Here is a 24,515-nt window from a genome sequence, read left to right as displayed (position 1 = left end):
TTTGAGGAACTCCAGTATTTCCCGAACTTCTACGCGCTACTGAAAAGTATTGATTCAGGTAAAACACTGTGTTTTCTGACCCTGCGGAACAGTAACGGTCATCCAGGAAATGTGCGGGTTGTTTAATTCCTGGTTTCACTTTTCAAATGCAATCCTCAGTGACATTACAGCGTAGGCTTCAAGAAAATAGTTTTGTGTTTTTTTTCCCCAAAGCAAATGTTACTCATGGAAATATTTAGGAACGGTTAATCAGGAAAGGTGGAGTCTCTAGATAATTTAATCTTCACTAACAGAGTGTTCGTTTGTTTGACAGTTACTGAGCATTGCTGTGTACAAAATACTAGAAAGAGCCAGGCGTGGTGGCGCACACTTGTAATCCCCGCGCTTGGGAGGCTGAGACAGGAGGATCGCGCAGGTTCGGAGCCAGCCTCAGCTACTTAGTGAGGCTCTCAGCAACTTAGTGAGACCCTGTTTCCAAATAAAATATAAAATGGGTCTGGGAGTGTAGCCTGGAGGTAGAAAGCCTCTGGGTTCCACTCCCAGTACCACCAAATTATTATTATTATTATTATTATTATTATTATTATTATTATTATTATTAGTCTGGGGATGGAACCCAGGAGCATTCTACCTCCGAGCTACACCCCTGCCCTATTTATTATTCTTTATTTTAAAACTGGGTCTCACTGAGTTGCAGAGGGCCTCACTAAGTAGCCGAGGCTGTCCACGAACCACCATCCTCCGGTCTCAGCCTCCCGAATGCTGGGATTACAGCGTGCACCACCGCGCCCAGCTTCAGACATGGAGATTAATTAGCTCTTCTACCCTGATCCAGTCCAGACTCAACTCGTATTGGGGCTCTTTTCTTGTTTTCCGCTTTATTAAGATATATTGACAAAAAACAAAACAAAACAATTGTCTATATTTAAGGTACATGACTTGACTTTTTTTTTTTTAATAGTGGTACTGGGAATTGAGCCCAGGGTGTCTACCTCTAAGCTACACTTCCAGCCCTACTTTCATTTGTTTATTTGTTTATTTATTTTTATTGGTGCATTGTAGTCATACGTCTTAATGGAGTACAAGATGGTGGAGGCACACACGCACACATGGCTCATTCAGCCCTCCCCCAGTTCCCGCCCACTTCCCTCCCCTCCCTCCTGCTCATGTTCAGCTTAGTGATGGACTTTGAGATGTTTGCTGAAGTACATCACGTGCATCAGGGAGCTTCCCTCTTCCCCTCCATCCCCTCAGTAGGTCGCCTTATTTGCTCATCTATGGTTCCTTCTTCGTCTAGAGCTCCTCCTATGACCCATTCTCTCCCTAGCTTCCGCATATTAAGGAGAGCATCCGATTTCTTAATTTTGTCACTGACTGATCTCACTTAGCATAATGTTCTCCAGTTCCATCCTTTTCCCTGTAAATGACATAATTTTATTCTTCTTTATGACTGATTAAAATTCCATTGTGTACATATCCCATGGTTTTGGAATCCGTTCATGTCTGTTGGTGGACATCTTGGCTGATTCCATAGTTTGGCAATTGTGAATTGTGTGGCTATGAACATAGATATACAGGCATTAATTTGGTAGTTTGGTTTGGTTTTTGTTCTTTTGGGTAGATACCCAGAAGTGGTATTGTGTATTGCTGGATCATGTGGTAGGTTTGTTCCCATTCTTCTGAGGATCCTCTGTACTGAAACTTGAACCTACAATCCTCCTGTCTGAGCCTCCCAAGTACTGGGATTACAAGTGTGTGCTATCATGCCTGGATTTTTTTTTTTTTTTTTGGCAGTACTGGGGATTGAACCCAGAGGCATTCCACCTCCGAGCTGCACCCCAATCCCTATTTTTTGTTCTTTTATTTTGAAACAGGGTCTCACTAAGTTGCAGAGGGCCTCACTAAGTAGCTGAGTCTGTCCAAGAACCTCGATCCTCCTATTTCAGCCTCCCAGGTACTGGGATTACAAGCAGGTGCCACCATCCCGGCTTTTAGTAAATATTTTGAAAGGCTTTCCTTTCCTAGGAAAAACAGCGCACATATGGAACCTAATGTATTCTTTTGGGGATTACCAAGACATTATCTTATAGATGTCTTCTGCTTCAGCCTCCAAATGAGCTAAATGGACATGAGGTGAAAGGAAGCCAGGAGCCCAAAACACATTTGGAAATTTGTTTTATTTTGAAACAAAGTCCTTAATATGCCCTGACCTCTTCTCTCATATGTGCAGAGTTAAGTGGAGGATTTCGGTGCATAGTTATTTGTCCATAAAATCTGCAAAGAGGAGAACGCCCAGTATGGCTGTTGTTACTATGCAGAGAATGTCCTGCGCTGCCTTCATGGCTTCCCCTGTCCCTGCTCCAAGATGCAGCCGCAGACGGCACATTTGTATCAGGAGTTCTGCAGCTGTGATCTATTTCTCTGAAGAAGTGATCTCGTAGTGAGCTTTCGTTCCTGGAGAACGTCCTCATCCGTCAGTCCCAGACATCGTCCAGATGGCTCTGGCCCCTCTGCTGCCCTCTGCAGAGGCATGTTTGTCTTGGGGGTTCCTCCTGCACCATCGTGCTCCGTTGGTTGGCAGATGCCCTGTCTGAACCTCTGCAATCCCGGTGAGTCACGTCGCATCAGGGAGGGGCATCCACGTGGTGCCAAGTACGCGAAGCGACCTTGCAGCTCGCACAAAGATGTGATCTCTGAAGTGATGCGCCAGTTCTTTTCCAGGGCCTCTTCCCCACATTTCCTTCTTCCCGACCTGGGAATTATATGGCATTTAAAAAATTGCGCCCTATGAAACATTCATTTTTATTTTTTATTTTATTTATTTATTTATTTATTTATTTATTTATTTATTTATTTATTTATTTTGGTACCAGGGATGGAACCCAGGGGCATTCTACCTCTGAGCTACACCCTCAGCTTGATTTTTTATTCTTTATTTAGAAACAGGGTCTCACTACATTGTGGAGGGCCTCACTAAGTCACTGAGGCTGGCCTTGAACCTGCGATCCTCCTGTCTCAGCCTTTCAAATGCTGGGATTATGAGTGTGGACCACCATGGCCAGTTTATTTTAATTTTTTTTATCTTTCAGGGTTTTTTTTTTTTACCTTATTTCTTATTGCCTTTATTTTTCTAAGATTTTAATTTATTTATACCAAGGTCTTCGCTAGTACCTTTTTTTCTCACCCAAAGTTCAAACCAGTTGAGAAATAAAAGCAGATAGAAAACCAAAATATAGCCGGGCATGGTGGAGCACACTTGTAATCCCCACACTTGGGAGGCAGAGACAGGAGGATGTGTAGGTTCGAAGCCAGCCTTGCTGGCTTAAGAGACCCTGTTTCCAAATAAATATATATATTAAAAAATAGGTCTGGGAGTGTAGCCCAGAGGTAGAAGGGGTTCCAGGAACCCCAGTACCACCAAAAAAAAAAAAAAAAAAGAAAAAACAAAACCAAAATATAGCCGGGCATGGTAGCACACACTTGTAATCCCAGTACTTAGGTTGAGACAGGGGGTCGTGGTTGATGGCCAGCCTCAAAAATTGGGGTTGGGGGTATAGCTAGGAGTCAGAATACCTCTGGGTTCCATCCCCAGTACTGAAAAAAAATATATTTATATATAAGGGCTGGGGTATAGCTCAGAAATAAAATGTCCTTAGGTTCAATCTTCAACTTAAAAAAAATTAGCTATATTTAACCATGATAAGATATATATGTTGCACATGATACATGTAATTTTACATGCAATTCATGTCATTTTACTGTTGATTTTTTAAATAAGTAAATTTGAAAAAAACATGTAAAACACTGGTATGTCAAAAGTAGCGAGTGTGGGCCTTCTGACTCCCTATTCCTGAGTCTGAAGCAACCAATCCCAAGGATGGTTGTAGTCTAAAGAGAACACACGTCTCTTGGGTCCTTACCTTTCAAGTGAGTGAGAAGAAGACCGATTCCAAATCCCCATCAGTGGAGAACCATCAACTAGAGGTCCTTGCCTAAGGACCACATGGGTGGCAAAGGTGGGAAGGAGGGGGAAAGGCGAGGAGGTTTTGAAGAAAACCCTTCCTGGCAGCTGAAACAATGGGAGACATAGGCTCCCTCTGGCTTCTTGGTATTTCTTCTCTTCAAAAATGGAAGAAGTTTTTTTCCCCCTAATTGTATAATTAATGCACTTGCTGAGCTACTTATGGTATCATTGGCCACCTTCTTCCATTAAGAAGCAGAACAGTAAGTCAAATACAAAAGGCTTTCGAGAAACCATTAGTAGCGACAACCCTGAGGCAGAGGCGAGGAAGAGAATGCAGCTCTTCACTTTTACTTACTTGTGGACCTTTGAAATATTTGTAAACATGCATATATTATTTCACACAAGTTAAAGATAAAAACCATACATATTACTGTTAGAAAATCAAATGACACTTTGAAATAAAAATACATGTGTTTTGATTTTTTTTAAAGTGAAGCTTATCAAAGTCAATCACTGAGCCAAACCTGAGGAGGGAGGGGGAGGAAATGGAGAGGGAATTGGGAAAGGCTAATTGGGTGATGTGTGCATGTATGTTTCCACCATCTTGTACCCCATTAAGATGTATGACTACAGTGCACCAATATAAATTTTTTAAAAATAAAAGTTAAAGCTGGGCGTGGTGGCGCACGCTTGTAATCCCAACATTTGGGAGGCTGACACCAGAGGATCGCGGTTCGCAGACAGCCTCAGCTACATACTGAGGCCCTCTGCAACTTAGTGAGACCCTGTTTCAAAATAAAAGAATAAAAAATTGGGCAGGGGGTGTTGCTCGGAGGTCAAACGCCTCTGGATTCCATCCCCAGACCCGCAAAAAAAATTAAATTAAAAATTTTAAAAATTTTAAAAATTTTAAAAATAAAAATAAAAGTTAGGCCGGGCGTGGTGGCGCACGCTTGTAATCCTTGCACTTGGGAGGCAGAGACAGGAGGATTGTGCAGGTTCGAAGCCAGCCGCGCTGGCTTAAGAGACCCTGTTTCCAAAAAAAAAAAAAGTGTAAAAATAGGTCTAGGAGTATAGCCGGAGGTAGAAGGGTTTCCAGGAACCCCAGTACCACCATAAATAAATAAATAAATAAAAGTTAAGCCAGGTGTGGTGGCACACACTTGTAATCCCAGTACTTGGGAGGCTGAGACAGGAGGATCACACAGGTTCAAAGCCAGACTCAGCCACTTAGTGAGGTCTCAGCAACTTAGTGAGACCCTGTTTTCAAATAAAATAAAGTCTGGGAGCATAGCCTGGAGGTAGAAAGCTTTCTACCCCCAGTACCACCAATTAATTAATTAATTAATTAAAAGTTTAAACTTTTTATTTATTTATTTTTTATTTTTTATTTTTTGGTGGTACTGGGGGTGGAACCCAGAGGCTTTCTGCCTCTGGGCTATACTCCCAGAACTTTTTTCTTTTTTTATGGAAACAGGTCTCACTAAGTTGCTGAAAGCCTTACTAAGTAGCTGAGGCTGGCTTTGAACTTGTGCAATCCTCCTGTCTCAGCCTCCCAAGCACCGGGATTACAAGCGTGCGCCACCATGCCCAGCTTAAATAAAAGTTTAAAAAGTGAAGCTTAATTAATAAATATAGGTCATTCTTGCCTTCAAAGACATACCACTCGAGTGAGGTCACTAACCTTCTACCCTTCCTTTGGGATTCATGTTATCTCAGGTTGAAAGCTGTCTCTTTACCACTCACTTTATCAATCTATTTTGAGTTAAATTAATGCTCATGGAAAAGTTATAATTTCCCATTTCTGAGCTGGGCATGGTGGCACACTCTGGTAATCCCAGCATTTGGGAGACTGAGACAGAAGGATCCCAGTTTGCGAACAGCCTCAGCTACTTAGTAAGGCCCTTTGCAACTGACTGAGACCCTGATTTGAAATAAATATAAAAAATAGGGCTCTAGGTGTAGCTTGGAGGTAGAATGACCCTGGGCTCCATTCCCAGTACCGGAAAAAAAAAATTCATTTTCAAATAAAGTTTGGTATAGCTCCGCATTGCCCTGTATTCCCAGTCAAGTTCTTTAAATTCTGTGTAAGTTAAATATTTGTGCTTCTAACTATAAATATAGAGAGAAATATTTTCATGAGATGCTATGCTTTATAAACCGACATGGGAAGAGGAAGCTATTCTCCACTCATTTTTCATTGCATTATGTTCCTTCCATTTAGAAAAAGAGGCCAAAGAGAAAGAAACACTGATAACTATCATGAAAACCTTGATTGATTTTGTGAAGATGATGGTCAAGTACGGCACGATATCTCCCGAAGAAGGCGTCTCCTACCTCGGTACAGATTCCGCCTATTTTTACTGTAGTAGTCTCTGTCGTTCCGAGTAAGTTAGGAATTTGGCAGTAATTGCCACGCTACCTTGCAAGGACACCGATTTCATTTTAGAATGAACAGAAAAACGCACGCCCTTAAGGCTAACGACAGAACTGGCTGCCTCACAAACTAGGGGGCTCTAAATGACAGACACCCAACGCTTTGGCTTGAGCAGGGAGAGAGAGAGAATTTATGGCCTTATGCAACTGGGAATCCATCAGTGGGAAAAGGGGTGAGGGAGAAGGGGAAAGGGGGCGAGGGAGAAGGGGTAGTCGGGTTCTGCATTTGTGAAGTCCATCAATAGCGTGAGAAATTAATCTCTCCCTGTCTCATAGATGTGACTTTCTGTATGTCGATTCATTCTAAACAGGCTGCTCCCTCTGCTGGGACAGCTCCGATCTCCCAATTTCACGGTACAGCAATCCCTGTGGAAAGAGCCCCGTTCTCCCATCAGTCCTAGCACTGAGTCTTACTGGTCTGAACTGAGTGGTGCGCTCCTCCTGACTTATCAGTCTAGCCCGGGTCCTGGAAGTCCCTGGTCAGTTAGGCTTATGTTACTCGACTACTACTGGAGTTCTGAGAGAGAACTGTGTTTCTCAAAGGATAATCAAGGTGCAGTGACCACAGGGTATTGCACAGGTGAAAATCACAGGTGTCCACTCTAGGTTGCAACCTGGAGGCAGGCACAGAAAGGCAAACAGGACTTCTGCAGTTAACTGGGTAGGAAGTACGACTTGAGGGTCTTGAATTATATTCCTTTCCCTCCTGAGAATCTCTGATTCTTAGAAATAAAATCCAGGCCCAAGCATCTTGATATATATATACATACCTTGCAAGGATACCGATTTCATTTTAGAGTGAACAGAAACACACACACACACACACACACACACACACACACACACACATATATATTTCTTTTTTTTTTTTTTTTTTGGTGGTACTGGGGTTCCTGGAAACCCTTCTACCTCCGGGCTACACTCCCAGACACTATTTTTTATATTTTTATTTGGAAACAGTGTCTCTTAAGCCAGCGAGGCCGGCTTTGAATCTGTGCGATCCTCCTGTCTCCGCCTCCCAAGCGCGGGGATTACAAGCGTGCGCCACCACACCCAGCTCAGTATTAATATTTTTGAATAGCTAGGGTGATATAGCTGGTGAGAGTTAAACATTTTTAGTAAATGCTTGACATCATCTCTCAGAAAATTAAATTCTGTTTCTATCCCTCCTCTTTCCAGAAAACTTGGATGAAACAATTGCTCTTCAGACTAAGAACAAGCTGGAAAAAAATGTGACCGAGAATAAAAGCAAGCTTTTCCCAGGTAGGATTTACTCAACTCTTTTTCTAGCTTTTAGAAGAATAATCCTAGAGCCAGACGTGGTGGCGCACACTTGTAATCCCAGCATACAGGAGGCTGAGACAGGAGAATCACAGTTCACAGTCAGCCTCAGCTACTTAGTGAGGCCCTTTGCAGCTAAGTGAGACTGTTTCAAAATAAAGAATAAAAAAATAGGGCAGGGGGTGTAGCTCGGAGGTAGAATGCTCCTGGGTTCCATACCCAGGACCGCAAAAAAAAATAATAATAATAATAATAATCCTTTTGTGGGGTAAATAATAAACTTCTATGAACATTGATACAGAATTAGAGATTTCAAAAAGTTTTGTAATCTCAAATTAAGCCATAGCATTAAGTAGATATAACCTTGGCTATTTTGTGGCCAGTCATGGCACAAAAATCTGATCTCAAATGTCACTGAAGTTGGCACGGTAGTGCACGCCTGTGATTCCTGTACTTGGGAGGCTGAGCTGGAAGAATCACAGGCTCTACACCAGCCTCAGCTGCTTATAACGACCCTGCTTCGAAATAAAAAAGGCGGAGGGTGGAGCTCAGAGGTTGAGTGTCCCTGGATTCAATCTCCAGTGCCAAAAAAGAAATAAGGAAGGAAAGAACATGGGTGTGGTGGTACGCACTTGTAATCCCAGCATTTGGGAGGCTGAGACAGGAGGATCATGTTTCACGGACAGCCTCAGCTACTTACTGAGGCCCTTTGCAACTCAGTGAGACCCTATTTCAAAGTAAAGAATGAAAAATAGGGCTGGGGGTGTAGCTCGGATGTAGAATGCCCCCGGGTGCCATCCCCAGTACCGCAAAAAAAGAAAAAAAAGACAGCGCACACTCCAATTGCAGTGCCATCAGAGAAGAGCCAGGAAGAAGCAGACAGTACCAAAGAAGAAGCCGCTAAGATGGAACAGGAATATGGGGCCTTGAAGGATTCCACGAAAGATAACTCCAGCCCAGGAGGAAAGATGGCTGAGCGAAAAGGTACGCACTCAACAGCTCCAGGCTGGCCGTAAAACGAAGGAAGCAAAAGCTTTCTCCTACAAAGGGGGTGATGTTCTAAGCATCAGTGACAATGAATGGACATATTTTATTCATGATAAGATATAAAACCATAGGGCCAGTCTTGTTCATGGTGGGGTTCTTAATTTTGACGGGGCTGCTTGGACCATTTGTAGGTTCCCCACCTAATTTCCCCTGCTCACACAAATAAACAGGTTCACATTCACACCTGATAACAGACCCATGCCTAACAGTACCTATGTATGAAGTAAAAACCAGAAACTAGGTGTGTATTCAATGCCTTATAATCCAATAATAGTAATAAAAGCACAAACTCTTTTTATATAACTATCACCTTTGATAATACTTGATAGTTCTTTGTGTGTATAGTACTAGAGATTGAGTCCAGGGACATTTTACCTCCAAGCTACACTCCCAGCCTTATCTTTTAGTCTTTATTTTGAAACAGGGTCTCACTGAGTTGCAGAGGGCCTCACTAAGTAGCTGAGGCTGGCCGTGAACCGTGATCCTCCTGTCTCAGCCTCCCAAGTACTGGGATTAAAGTGTGAGCCGTCATGCCCGGCTCAAATTTTTTTTCTTACTATATCAAATTCATGTTGTTTTTTCTTATCTTTTTTTCATCAGTTGCAAAAAATGTATTTGATTACTTGAGTAAAATTACAGTGTTCCTGTTGTTAGTAAGTATTAAATGTTAAAGAACTGAACCCCGCCCCTTCACCTTTCCAAGAAAGTGCATGTAACAGTCCAAATTTTCTTCTTCCATACCTAATACAAAATAAACATGAGCCGGGCGTGGTGGCGCACGCTTGTAATCCCCGCACTTGGGAGGCTGAGACAGGAGGATCGCGCAGGTTCGAAGCCAGCCTCAGCTACTTAGTGAGGCTCTCAGCAACTTAGTGAGACCCTGTTTCCAAATAAAATATAAAATGGGTCTGGGAGTATAGCCTGGAGGTAGAAAGCCTCTGGCTCCACCCCTAGTACCACAAAAATAAATAAATAAATAAACAAACACTATACCTGCTTTCTGGATCAAGAAGAAGCATTTGCTCTTGTTAAGGAACATATGTACGTTTGAATGAAAGTGATACTTCTTATTGTATATACAAGAGCATCTATATTTTCTCCACTGAAGGCTGTTCAAGATGCTATACTTAGCAGCCCCGTGAAATTCCAGCACACACTTCCTATTGTGAATATACCTTCAAGGCAAAACGTTACGTCTCTGTTTCAGCTACCAAAGCAACACTTGATTTTTTTTTCTCTAAAGAATTCTGTGTGCTTATGACTGTACAGAACTTTATTAACAATGAGGACGACTCAAGTAGAAAGCACAATACACATAGCAGTTCCAAACGGAAATAGTTAAATCGACAAAACCAAAAAGCAGGTTGAATTTTAGAATGAAAATGAAACAAAACAAAACAAGAAACCCAAACCTTTCAAAGAACCACACTGCTCAGTCTTTACTTTCAGTCCTTTCCTTAAATCTGTTTTGAAAGATTAGACAATGTGTTTGCTGATAAAATTTTCCAGCAGAATCAAAGTATACATTTATACACAGACTTTATTAGAGACCTAATGCATCACTGAGGCATTGCATCAAAACGGGTTCATTGCCGGGCGTGGTGGGGCATGCTTGTAATCCCCGCGCTTGGGAGGCTGAGACAGGAGGATCGCACAGGTTCGAAGCCAGCCTCAGCTACTTGGTGAGGCTCTCGGCAACTTAGTGAGACCCTGTTTCCAAATAAAATAGAAAATGGGTCTGGGAGTATAGCCCGGAGGTAGAAAGCCTCTGGGTTCCACCCCCAGTACCACCAAAAAAAACCCCCAAAAATTACAAAACAAACAAACAAAAAACCAACTGGGTTCATATTAAACTGGATATAGAAAAAAAGTTAATGCCAGATTAAGACCGCCTAGCAGGGCAACCTGCGATTGCCATAAATGTTACAGCAAGTTTATAACACTCTAGTCAATTAGTATTTAGTCCAAAATACAGAAGACCATTCTGTTTCAAAGCAAGGTTATATCACTAATAAATAATCATTCTTAGAACTCTAGGAGTTGAACAAGGTACAAAAGACTGTCTTCATAATGCTGTAGTTCATAGACTGGGGTACGCAGGGAGCAGGAGGCCCCCATGGGTCGCCTTCTGAAGGGGTTATGCAATTTTATATTATTGTACCTTTTCTCTAGCATGGATTTCATAAGCCATTATAATTTTTTTGACATAATGACATATCAACTCTAGGGATTAGGTAGTAGCCTGTGTAGAGAAAAGTTATGAAGTTGCATCAGGGCTCAGGAGGAAAAAATGTTGAAATGATTAAAAATGTTTGGCATGAAACCGGGCATGGTGGCGCACGCTTGTAACCCCAGCATTCCGGAGGCTGAGACAGGAGGATTATGGTTCGCGGCCAGCCTCAGCTACTTACTGAGGCCCTTTGCAACTCAGTGAGACCCTATTTCAAAATAAAGAATAAAAAAAAGGGCTGGGGGTGTAGAACGGAGGTAGAATGCCCCTGGGTTCCATCCCCAGTACTGTGGCAAAAAAAACACAACAACTTAAGAATATAATTGTAAGCAGGACACATCTGTTGGAAGTCTTTTCTGGTCTCACAATATGAGAGCGGTATTTATATAACAGATACGTATTACCATAACAGATACTTATTACTATGCCAAGTCTTGTGTGGTAATATAAATAGAAATAGAGTAATAACAAGAATCCCCTATACTTATACCACTCTTCAATTTACCAAGCATGTCTACGTACAAAATGACACACTCACCTTTGCATATAATAATTTAGTTAGACTATTTAAATTCTTGCTTTCTAGAGGGACTCATATTAAGGACTTTTTTTTTTTTTTTGCAATACTGAGAATTGATCTCAGGGGGCACTCTATCTCTAAGCTACACCCCCAGCCCTATTCTTTATTCTTTATTTTAAAACAAGGTCTCACTTGAGCTGGGCATGGTGGTGCACGCTTGTAATCCCAGCATTCGGGAGGCTGAGACCGGAGGATTGCGGTTCATGGACAGCATCAGCTAATTAGTGAGGCCCTTTGCAACTCAGTGAGACCTGGTTTCAAAATAAAGAATAAAAAATAGGGCAGGGGGTGTAGTTCGGAGGTCGAATGCCCCTGGGTTCCATCCTCAGACCCGCAAAAAATTAAATAAATAAATAAATAAATAAATAAATAAATAAATAAATAAATAACAAGGTCTCACTAAGTTGCCGAGGGCCTCACTACGCAGCTGAGTTTGGCCATAAACCTGTGACCCTCCTCTCAAGTACAGGATCACAAGCGTGCGCCTCCACGCCCAACCTTAAGGATATTTTTATTTTTTTATTTTTTTTATTTTTTATTTATTTTTTATTGGTGCACTGTATTCATACATCATAGTAGGATACATACTTTTGTAGCCATACATGCACACTTTTCCCAGTCAGCCCCCACCCAATCCCCACCCCATTCTCTCCCTATCCCTCCCTCCCATGCTTGGCTTAGTAGTTGACATCTAGTATTATGGCAATTTATCTAAAATTAAAAATGATAATCTCACATAACAGTTTCATTTGTCTGATACCAAGCTTTTGATGACTTAAAGATAACATTTCAATATTTCTTTTTGCTTTCTTTCTTACCAGAGAATATTTTTTTCTATTTTTTAGGTGAAACTATCATATATTTATATATATATTTTTCAGAAAAAAAAATCTATCCTAATATGGAATATGGAGTCTAGGTACCCAAAACGATCTTGAAAAAAAACAAAGCTAGAAGATATATATTTTCTGATTTCAAACCATATAAAGCTACAATAATTGAAACAGTGTAGTACTATTCTAAAGGCAGATATATAAACCATTGGAGTTAAATAAAAGCCTAGAGCTAAATTCTTCCCTATATTGTCAAGTTATTTTTGACAAGGTTTCCACGAACATTTGGTGGTGAAAATGATAATCTTTTAACTAAATATTGTTAAAAAATAATAATTACATGGAAAAGAATAAAATTGGACCCTTACCAAATCCCATATACAAATATTAACTCAAAATAGATAATAGACCTAAATATAAATCTTAAGACTATAAACTTTTAGGAGAAAATCTGGGTCATAAAACCTCACAACATTGAAATTGGCAGTGATTTCTTGGTTATGATTTCAATGGCACAGGCAACAGAGGAGTATACAGACTCCCTAAAAAATAAAAAAAAATTGTATATCCAAAGACAATGTAAACAGAATTAAAAGTTACTAATAGAATGGGATAAAATATTTCCAATTGCTATATCTGAAGGTATATTAATATTCCAACTAGAAATCCTAAAAATTAACAACAATAAAGGCAAACAATACCATTTAGAGATAGGTAAAAGACTAACATAAATAATGAATCTCCACAGATAACCAATCTTAGTTGTCTGTTGGATGGAAACTCTTGTTTCTCTGGTTCTGGTGTGTGTTACCTATTTCTTCTTTGTAGTTAATCTCTTTGAGTATTTTCTCTAGTGCTGGTTTTGAAGACATAAATTCCATCAGTTTCTGTCTGTCATGGAAGCTTCTTATTTTTCCATCTAATTTGATAGAAAGTTTTGCTGGGTAGGAAATTTTTGGCTGGAAGTTGTTTTCTTTCAGAGTTTGGAATACGTTACTCCAAGCCCTTCTGGCTCTCATGACTTGGTTTGGGAAGTCTGGAGTGATTCTAATTGGTTTGCCTCTGAATGTCACTTGGCCCTTTGCTTTTGTTGCCTTTAAGATTCTCTGCTTGGCTTCCACATTGGTCATTTTGACAATTATGTGGCGTGGGGATCCTCTTCTCCGATCCTGTCTAAAGGGAGTTCTATAAGTTTCCTGGACCTTTGTATCAACCTCTTGCTCTATGTTTGGAAAATTTTCTGCTATTACTTCTTTGAAGAGATTGTTAATCCCTTTGGTTTCACTTTCTTTTCCCTCCTCTATTCCAATTATTCTTAGGTTAGCTCTCTTAAAATGGGCCCATATTTCTTCAATATCAGATTCCTGCTGTCAGATATTTTTTTCTAGATTAGAAACTATGAGTTCATTTTTGGATTGCTCATCTTCTAAGAGCGAGATTCTGTTCTCCATGTGGTCTAATCGGTTGTTTGTGCTTTGAATTGAGGCCTTTACTTCATTAATTGCATCCTTTATCTCTTTTTGGCTCTCTCTGAGTTCTTTTCGAAGCACCTCTATTATTTCTACAGTTATTTTCCTGATTTGATCTTCTAGAAATCTCTGATTTTCTGTTTTATCGGGTTCTGATGTTGTGGGGTTGTGGGCATTCATTGCTCCAGTATTATTCCTCTTTCCCATGATTTCGGAAGTTTGTGCCTTCTCTGGGTTCTTCCCTTGGGTCACTATGATTTCACTTAAGGTGCTCTGGATCTCGAGTCAGTAGTATCTCAGACCCCACTACTCCTTTACTGGGTTGTATCACAGAGTCTCCGACCCAGAGAGTCGATAGAGGCTGCTTTAGACTGTGGTGGGTGCCAGGTTGCACGTTCTCCTATGGTGCAATATCACTGCCACCGCCCCTCCCCCACTGGGTCATGTCCCAGGGAGTACAGTACTGGGATTTCTCCTCTGTGGCCCGCAATTTGACTCACTGTTCTTGAGTACGCAGATGTAGCTGTACTGGCCTCGCTGAATTCGGTGCTGCTGCCGCCGGTGGCAATATGGCGCCGCTGCTACGCCCTCGGCTATGGGGCTGGCGTTTTTCTTCTTGATTTTGATTTCTACTCTGAATCCCTGCAGCATGTGCTGAGCTCGGCCACTGGGAGCTTTAGATGCTCTCTGCGCGGAGAAATCCTGCCTAGCTATTCCGCAGTGGCTCACCTCGGCTTGCCGTAGCCGTCCTGTGAATTCGCCGGTGCCTCCGGCAGTATGGCGCTGCTGCCGCGTCTGCAGCGTCCTCGGGCGCGAGGCCGGTGTATCTCCTCTGTGGCTCTGTTCTCAGTCCGCTTTCTCTCTGGAGCCTGGTGATTTTTTGTTTCACTGGTGATGGTGTTTTCTGGCTATGAAAGGCGCTGATTTTGTGGTAATGGAGATTTGTTGTTAGCGGGGCTCTTAAGCCCCGCTTTTCTCGGTCGCCATCTTCCCGGAACTTAAGGATATTTTTAAATCTTGATTTTTAACTGGTACATTCATTTGAACAACTTAATCACTTACAAATTTAAGGATATACCAATAAAATAAAATTTATTTTTATTCCTTTCATACTTAGAAATTTGCTTTGTTTTTCACGCAAATCACTCTCTGGAGACGGAAATATTTTAAAACTTTATTCCATTATCTAAGGGCGGCTCTTTTTGCCAGTGGAAGTTTACTTACTCACTTCTGTGTATGAGTCATCAAAAACCTTTTTAAAAAATCATCATCCAAGGGATGAGATAAGCTTTATAGCACCCATAAATTCAGCCCAAAGCTATCATTTGTCAAGTTCTTGCCTAGATAATGAATTACAGCTTTAAAAAATGACCTCTAAGATAACTTTCAGCTAAACAGCCTACCATCCCCATATCTTTTCTTACACAAGCTGAGAAAGTTAGCTGACTTAATTAATACATTAAATGCATTGACTAACTCATGGGAATGCTCTTGTGGGGTTTTTGTTTATTTATGTATTTTATCTTATTTTATTTATTTATTTTTGTGTGTATGTGGAACTAGGAATGGAACCCAGGGGCATTTGACCTCCGAGTTACACCCCCTGCCCTAATTTTTATTCTATATTTTAAAAACGGGTCTCACTGAGTTGCAGAGGGCCTCACTAAGTAGCTGAGGCTGTCCGCGAACCGCGATCCTCCTTTCTCGGCCTCCTGAATGCTGGGATTACAAGCGTGGGCCACCACACCTGGCTTCTCTTGTGTTTTTAAAGCAACATTAGAAAAGAGAATTTATGTTTCCAAATCCTAACAAATTCTACTAGAAATGTCCCAAAGTAGTGAGTCAACCTTCTCCCCGGAGGTACCAGAGGGTCAGGAGCGCAGCATAGGCATGGGTGACCTACCTGTCAGGACGGCTCTCACAAAGGCAGAAAGGAAAACGTATTGCCGTCTGTAGAAACCCTAACCTGCCTTTTTAGAATTTACCCCTTAATTGACAAATCAGTCAAGGCCCAGAAAAATCACGTAAGTGACTTGCTCAAAATTGCCTAGCCAGAGAATGGTCGGGCTGAGCCTGCAACTCCCAGCCCCTGGTCCCAATCCAGTGCTCCAGAATTCCTCAGTGCATCTTAGGACACATTCATGTCTTCATGATGGAGAAATCTTGAATTGAATGGCTTCATAGTCCCCGAGATACCAGCATCAGTTGCTTTGTGCGACTCAGTTCATAATATACAATCATAGCATATTTTTGTGTGTGTGGGTCTGGGGATGGAACCCAGGGGCATTTGACCTCCGAGCTACACCCCCTGCCCTATTTTTATTCTTTATTTTGAAACAGGGTCTCACTAAGTTGCAGAGGGCCTCACTAAGTAGCTGAGGCTGGCAGCAAACCGCAATTCTCCTGTCTCAGCCTCCTGAATGCTGGGATTACAAGCGTGCGTCACCACGCCCGGCTAAATCATAGCATAATTTTAGACATGACCTCGAGCCTGGCGTGGTGGTGCGCGCTTGTAATCCCAGCACTTGGGAGGCTGAGAAAGGAGGATCACAGGTTCAAAGCCAGCCTCAGCAGCTTAGTGAGGCTCTCAGCAACTCAGTGAGATCCTGTTTCCAAATAAAATATAAAATATGTCTGGGGATATAGCCCAGAGGTAGAAGGCCCCTGGGTTCTATCCTCAGTACCCCTGTACCCCCAAAAAACATGATCTCAAGCCGGGCGTGGTGGCACACACTTGTAATCTCAGCATTCGGGAGGCCAAGACAGGAGGATCAGGGTTCGCGGACAGCCTCAGCTACTTAGTGAGGCCCTCTGCAACTCAGTGAGACCCAGTTTCAAAATAAAGAATAAAAAATAGGACTGGGGGTGTAGCTCGGATATAGAATGTCCCTGGGTTCCATCGTCAGTATCACAAAAAACAATGACAACAACAAAAACATTATCTCAATGTTTATAAACTCCTGTAGAAGACCTAATGCCTTTAGTATATACTGCATTCGGTAGGTTAATTCTATTGATTTCTACACTTTTTTTGCGGGGTCAGGATGAGGTCAGGACAGTATATCAGGCTCCCTAAAAATTCATGGATAAAAAGGGATATTTCGTTTACAGTGTTGAAATCCAGGACAGACAGCAAAGCAGGGCTGCGTCTTGACTCTGGCCCTGTTCCCATCTGCTTCAACATATGTTTTAAGACTTGTGCCCTATTACCTCAGCCATGAGCTATTTTTTCCAAAGGAAGCTGAAATAAATTGTGAAGGGGGAAAAAGTAGCGCAGCCTTCCAGAGTGAACTCTCCTGGGCTTTCGGTGCACGCTGTGTAAATAAAAGATTTGCTCTACAGCTCTGAGAAGAGAAAATGTAAATAGGAACCAGCTGGTTCTTTCCAATTGCAGCGAGACACCTGCCCCATCCTGATGTAGCCTGGGATCCGGTAGATGCGCAGATGGTCCGTGTGGAGGTCACACGGGGGGCGGGGTCCCTTTATAAACTTCGCCGCACCTTGTAATTGCACCAGGATCGCTTAAAAACAAAACCCAAACACAGCAACAGCAACAACAAACACGAAGCGTGGTCCCTAACCCCCACATATTCTGATTTAGTTGGTATGACTAAAGATCTGAACACTGGGAAGTTTTTTCTCTCTCTTTCTTTCTTTTTCTTTTTCTTTCTTTCTTTCTTTCTTTCTTTCTTTTTTTTTTTTTTTGTTGTTGTTGTTGTTGCAGTATCGGGGATGGAACCTAGGGTCATTCTACCTCCAAGCTACACTCCCAGCCCTATTTTTTAGTCTATTTTGAAACAGGGTCTCACTAAGTAGTAGCTGAGGCTGTCCTTGAACCACAATCCTTCTGTCTCAGCCTCCCAAATGCTGGGATTATAAGCGTGCGCCACCACGCCCGGCTCTTTAGTCTTTATTTTAAAACAGGGAGGTAGAGCCGGGCGTGGTGGCGCACGCTTGTAATGCCCGCGCTTGGGAGGCAGAGACAGGGGGATCGCGCAGGTTCGAAGCCAGCCTCAGCACTTAGTGAGGCCCTCTAGAGTTCACTCTTTACTAGAGTAGAGAGCAGTGTGGTTTAACATCTCAGGCAGAATAAAAAAAAAAAAGTATAAAAATAGGTCTGGGAGTGTAGCCCGTGGGAGTGTAGCCGGAGGTAGAAGGGCTTCCAGGAACCCCAGTACCGCCAGTAAATTAATTAATTAATTAATTAAAATAAAAATAATTAAAATAAAACCAGGCTAGCAGGCTGGGCATGATGGCATACACTTGTGATCCCAGTACTTGGGAGGCTAAGACAGGAGGATCACGGTTCATAACCAGCCTCAGCTACTTAGGCCCTCCGCAACTTTGTGAGACCCTGTTTCAAAATAAAGAATAAAAAAATCAAGCCAGGCATGGTGGCGCACACTTGCTTGTAATCCCCACGGAGACAGGAGGATCGCGCAGGTTCGAAGCCAGCCGTGCTGGCTTAAGAGACCCTGTTTCCAAAATAAAAAGTATTAAAAAAATAGGTCTGGGAGTGTAGCCCAGAGGTAGAAGGGCTTCCAGAAACCCCAGTGCCAGAAAGAAAGAAAGAAAGAAAGAAAGAAAGAAAGAAAGAAAGAAAGAAGGAAGGAAAGAAAGAAAGGAAAGAAAGAAAGAAAGAAAGAAAGAAAGAAAGAAAGAGAGAAAGAAAGAGTTCCTCAGTTTGGAAGAACCAGCCCTAGGCAGGAATGACTGACCCAATCTAAGACTCGCAGGAACTCGTTTATCTAGTAAACTGAATCAAAGCTTTTCTCTGCATGGACATAAATGTGTTTGTTTGTGTGTGGGCATGGCGCTTCTTGACACTTACCAGCTTGCTGTGTCTCCTGGAATCTTACACCACTTGTTCCCCTTGACACGCCTTCACACACATGTGTGCAAATAGGCTCAGAACCTAGCGGGGAACCCACCTCCTCCGTCCTCCCCAAGTCCAGCATTTATGGTTTTGAACATCAGTGTGGTCTTTAAAAGAGGTACAGTGCTATTTTATGAGTGTTCGTTATGACTGTCTTGCCTTTTGCAGGGAAAACAGAAGCCTATTTGGAAGCCATTAGAAAAAATATTGAATGGTTGAAGAAACATGACAAAAAAGGAAATAAAGAAGGTAGGGATGGAGTGCGGTGGTGCCTTGCAAACGCCACCCGTCTGTTATGTGACACTGCCACCATCACACTGACTGGTGTTAGACCCAAAAGCTGGCTGCCTCTCAGATGCCGAGGGGAACAGAACCTCTCCCTCTCCCCCCAGTACTGGGGATGGAAACCAGGGCCATTCGACTTCCAAGCTACACCCCCAGCCCTATTTTATATTCTTTATTTTGAAACAGGATCTCACTGAGTTGCAGAAGGCCTCACCAAGTAGCTGAGGCTGTCCGTGAACCGCGATCCTCCTGTCTCAGCCTCCCGAATGCTGGGATTACAAGCGTGCGCCACCACGCCCGGCTAGAACCTCGTTTTTTTTATTACTCAAGCCAGTGTTTTGAAACATCTTCTCTTCTTTTACTTATTAAAATGAGAAATGTCAAGTAAAAGTATGGTGTATCCCTGCCTATCCATCACCCAACATCAATAATGGTCAACATTTTGCCAATCTTGTTTTGTTTATCCATACATCCATCTGTCTACCTATCCATCTATCTATGTATGTATCTTTCCATTTCTGCCCAGCTTTCCTGAAGTATTTTATTTTATTTTTTATTTTTATTTATTTATTTTTTTTTTGGTGGTACTGGGGTTCCTGGAAGCCCTTCTACCTCCCGGCTACACTCCCAGACCTATTTTTTACATTTTTATTTGGAAACAGGGTCTCCTAAGCCAGCGCGCGCGACTGGCTTCGAACCTGCGCGATCCTCCTGTCTCTGTCTCCCAAGCGCGGGGATGACAAGCGTGCGCCACCACGCCCGGCTCCTGGAGTATTTTAAACAAATGTACTTCCTAAGCACATACTGGGTGCACTCTGTAGTCATAAGAGAGTCCCTCATTTCCATAAGACAAAACACAGGCACGTTCTGATTGCCAGAGGTACAATAAGATGCTCCCACGGCCGGGAGCCCACAGTGTCAAGGGTTAGGGTTGGGCTTGGACGGCTCAGTGCTCTTGTAGATACTCATGAGAGCACCGAGGAGGTAAGAGGAGAGGGTCGGTCATCTTCCCGTGACAGAGATAGTTGGGAGAAAGGGCTGCAGTAAAGCCCTTACTGCAAAGGTAAGGAAAAATGGCTGAGTGAGGGGAGATGGAGGGAGAAGAAACACTGGGTTCCAAGACAAAAAGGGGTAAAAGAGAGGGCCGTGTTCTTTGAATGAGAGCCACTGTTCTCCAAAACACCGGGTTTCAGCCAAGCTGAGGAGATGCTCGTACACTCCGCAAAGGGGGATGGTTTTAAAAACCCAGGGGAGCTGGGCGTGGTGGCGCGCACTTGTCATCCCAGCATCTAGGAGGCTGAAATAGGAGGATCGTGGTTCACAGACAGCCTCAGCTACTTAGTGAGGCCCTGTGCAACTCAGTGAGGCCGTGGCTTAAAATAAAGACTAAAACATAGGGCTGGGGGTGGAGCTTGGAGGTACAGTGCCCCTGGGTCCCATCCCCAGTATCGCACAAAATGCTTTTAATAGTGATCACGGTAACGAGATTGATCTCTTCCAATTTTTACTCATGATGCTGTAATCATATCTTCCAGATTACGACCTTTCAAAGATGAGAGAGTTCATCAGCCAGCAAGCAGATGCCTATGTGGAGAAAGGCATCCTGGATGAGGAAGAGGCCAGCACCATCAAGCGTATTTACGGCAGTCTGTGACGGTGGCCTGCAATCCCGGATTCTTTCGGCTCACCCAGAAACATAATACAGCTTAAAGTACTTCTAATCCTGTGATTAAAGTTTTTTTCCCCCCAAAGATGATTAGAAAGTGCTGAATACCCAGTAGTTAACCTTTTAGAAGTGGATAAAACACAGCCCTCTTGCCACCCAAACACTCTGAACAGTAAAGTTATGTGCAAGCTGAGATTTTGTACACAGAATTCTTATTTCCTATAGACTTACGTATATTATAATCAGAGATGCGTGGCTCGGGAAAAGCCTTTAATAGACTGAACGTGAAACTAAGCCTTCTATCCATGGCCTCACACACGCAAGTGCACTCCTTGAAGAATTAAGGGGCCTGTTTTTAAGGCAATCCGGGGACCAGAGCACCTTGTGGGATCTGTCTGCTACAAGATGTCATTTTCACTAACAGTTCCCTGTTGGGAGATGAAATGAATTCACGTTTATTCAAAGCCTCGTACCCGGAAACCCAGCTGCTTATTTGGCTGCTATTTATTTATTTATTTATTTATTTATCTATCTATCTTGCAGTACTGGGGATGTAAACCAGATTCAACCTCCGAGCTACACCCCCAGCCCTATGTTTTTATTCTTTATTTTTTTTTTGTTGGTTTTTTTTTTTTTTTTTGGTAGTACTGGGGTTCCTGGAAGCCCTTCTACCTCCGGGCTACACTCCCCGACCTATTTTTACATTTTCATTTTGGAAACAGGGTCTCCTAAGCCAGCGAGCAGGGCTGGCTTCGAACCTGCGCGATCCTCCTGTCTCCGCCTCCCAAGCGCGGGGATTACAAGCGTGCGCCACCGCGCCCGGCTTTATTCTTTATTTTGAAAACAGGGTCTCACTGAGTCGCAGAGGGAATCACTTTCAAAAACGGGAATCACTATTTCAAAATATTTGTGTGTGTGTGTGTGTGTGTGTGTGTGTGTGTGTGTGTGTGTGTGTTACTAGGAATGGAACCCAGGGGTATTTTACCTCCGAGCTACACCCCTGCCCTATTTTTTATTCTTTGTTTTGAAACAGGGTCTCACTGAGTTGCAGAGGGCCTCACTAAGTAGCTGAGGCTGTCCGTGATCTGCGATCCTCCTCCGGTCTCAGCCTCCCAAATGCTGGGATTACAAGCCTGCGGCACCACGCCCGGTTTAAATATTTCTCTTTATCAGCAAATTCCACGTCAGAAACTTCACTAAAACATCATGAGTGTAAATGTGATATAGATTGTTAATATTCCTGGTACATATTTTGCCCATTTCTTAAGTTCTTTTTGTGCCACTAGACTTAATAAAAAGCCGGCTAAAAAGAAGAGCCAAAGCCGGGCATGGTGGCGCACGCTTGTAATCCCCGCGCTTGGGAGGCGGAGACAGGAGCATCGAGCAGGTTCGAAGCCAGCCACTCTGGCTTAAGAGACCCTGTTTCTAAATTTAAAAAAAAGTATAAAGTAGGTCTGGGAGTGCAGCCCGGAGGTAGAAGGGTTTCCAGGAACCCCTGGACCACCAAAAAAAAAAAAAAAAAAAAAAATCATCATTGGCGACAATATGGATGGAATTGAAAATCACTGTTAAATTTAACTGAGTCAATAACACTAATTTGAGTCAAAAACATTAATAAATTAATAAAAGAAATTTTTTTAAAGAAGCAAGGCAAAACCCTATGCCAGATCTTAGTTATCTGGCCTGAATTTGACTCAAGCCAAGGTGAGTCGAAAGAGAGTGAAGGAGCAGGCAGCAGGCTAGAAATAGAGATGAGACCACTCCCTTTCCTGTGAGGCCGGGTGGAGGTGATCCCCTGGAAGAAGAGGTTGGTAAATCCAGGTCCCTGCAACTCCGTGCCATTACCCAGCGCCACAAACATGGCCCAGAAATACCCTAAAGTGGCCAGAGGTCTTCTTAAAGCATTAACGGTCAGTGTTCCCAAGCCGAAGAAGGTTTTGAAAATGTATTATTCAGTGTAAATTCATTACATAAATATTTGATATGTTTTCCTACAATCATAAAACTGACATAATGCTCTGTGTATTGGCTGCCACTATTTCAAGTTGGCCTATGGGGCTCACGTTGCTTCTTTGAAGGCTCCTACCTCTGTTCACTGTTTGTTTGTTTGTTTGTTTGTTTGTTTGTTTGTTTTTTCAGTACTGGGGGTGGAAGCCAGGGGCATTCTACCTCCAAGCTACACCCCCAGCCCTATTTTTTTCTTTATTTCGAAACAGGGTCTCACTGAGTTGCAGAGGGCCTCAGTAAGTAGCTGAGGCTGGCCGCGAACCGCGATCCTCCGGTCTCAGCCTCCCGAATGCTGGGATTACAAGTGTGCACCACCATGCCTGGCACATTCTTTTTATTTTTTGTGGTTCTGGGGATGGAACCCAGGGGCATTCTACCTCTGAGCTACGCCCGCAACCCTATTTTTAATTTTTTGTTTTGAAACAGGGTCTCACTGAGTTGCAAAGGGCCTCGGTAAGTAGCTGAGGCTGGCCGAGAACCACGATCTTCCTGTCTCAGCCTCCCAAGTACTGGGATTGCAAGCGTGCGCCACCACGCCTGGCTTGCGATTCACCTTTTGGGAGGACCAGGAAACTTCTTTTCAGGAGTAGAAGACTATTCCTGCTCCTTCTCATCCTCTCCAGAGAGTTGCAGAAGTAAAAAGAACAAAACAACAACAAAAATAAACCAAATCCTCACGCAGAAACTAAGCTCAGAATGTTCTAGAAAAGCTGGGACCCAGTGGTGAATGGAAAGAACTTTCCCTAACTCTACTTTCTTGCTGGGGTATAGCTCAGTGGTAGAGGGCTTGGCTAGCATGTGTGAGACCTGGGACCACAAAAATAAATAAGCCATACTTGCCAAGTCACAATGACTCAGGCTGTTAGAAATGACAACGTTTGCTGGGCGTGATGTCACATGTCTATAAATTCTAGTACGTGGGAGGCTGAGACAGGAGGATCTAAGGTTTGAGGCCAGCCTCAGCAACTTAGTGAGATCTTCAGTGATTTAGAGAAACCCTGTTTTAAAACAAAATGAGGCTGGGAAATGGGGGAGTAGCTCAGAGGTAGAATGCCTCTCGGTTCAGCTTCCGGTAGCAAAAAAATTAAGTGAAAACTTTCGCTCAAATTCCTGTTTTATTGTATACATTTTCTCATCTAATCTTTAAAACACTGCAGTAGAAATGTAGTTATATATAAACTCAGGAACTCAGGTGGGAGGTTTTTGTAGGATCACACATCTGGTAAGCGACCCATGGGACATATAAAACCAGGTCTAGAAAGTTAATTTCTAAAATACCGGTGCAATAAAATTAAAACTGGGCACTTTTTTTTTTTTTTTTTTTTTTTTTTTTGCAGTACTAGGGGCGGAACCAGGGGCATCCTACCTCTGAGCAATGCTTCTAGCCCTATTTTTTATTTTTTTTTATTTTTTGAAACAGAGTCTCACTGAGTTGCAAAGGCCTCCCTGAGTAGCCGAGGCTGTCCGCGAACCACGATTCCTCTGTCTCAGCCTCCCGGATGCTGGGATTGCAAGCGCGCGCCACCACGCCCAGTGGGCGCATACGATTTGATAAAGAATTTCTCTTGTGTGCTATTAAAAGCGTTGTCTTGCTTTTTCTGTCATTCTGGTGAGCCAATCTGCGCAGGAGTGAGGGAACAGACAGGCGGCCACGTGACCATTTAAGAGAACCTGTTCCTCGTATTTCAGCTTGGCTGATGAGAAACGTTGTCAACTTGTCCAAAAAGGCCTCAACATTTCAGTGATTTGTTTTTTTCCTGGGGAACGAGGGCAGGTTGGCAAAGTCACACCGTGATCTCAATTCCCAGGACCTCCCCGAAAGGAGACTGCGTTCCGAGAGC

At 42.9% G+C, this 24,515-nt stretch overlaps 1 protein-coding gene across 2 annotated transcripts in view; it reads left to right on the top strand.

The window, feature by feature from the left end:
* Nucleotides 1-20,655, top strand: part of SCG3 (secretogranin III) — a gene marked incomplete at both ends in the record, with an annotated part of 33,458 nt that extends 12,803 nt beyond the window's left edge. For both annotated transcript variants that reach the window (XM_080707865.1, XM_080707864.1), the window contains 6 exons: nt 1-58; nt 6,189-6,305; nt 7,580-7,663; nt 8,531-8,665; nt 18,885-18,965; nt 20,537-20,655. The exon at nt 1-58 is cut by the window's left edge and continues 120 nt beyond it. In XM_080707865.1, the coding sequence (XP_080563991.1) occupies nt 1-58; nt 6,189-6,305; nt 7,580-7,663; nt 8,531-8,665; nt 18,885-18,965; nt 20,537-20,655 (594 nt within the window). The remainder of the gene's footprint in view (nt 59-6,188; nt 6,306-7,579; nt 7,664-8,530; nt 8,666-18,884; nt 18,966-20,536) is intronic.
* Between the last annotated feature and the right edge of the window lie 3,860 nt (nt 20,656-24,515).

This window comes from Muscardinus avellanarius, assembly GCF_963383645.1.
Source record: "Muscardinus avellanarius genome assembly, chromosome: 12".
Taxonomy (NCBI): domain Eukaryota; kingdom Metazoa; phylum Chordata; class Mammalia; order Rodentia; family Gliridae; genus Muscardinus; species Muscardinus avellanarius.
This window is presented reverse-complemented; position numbering and strand designations above follow the sequence as displayed.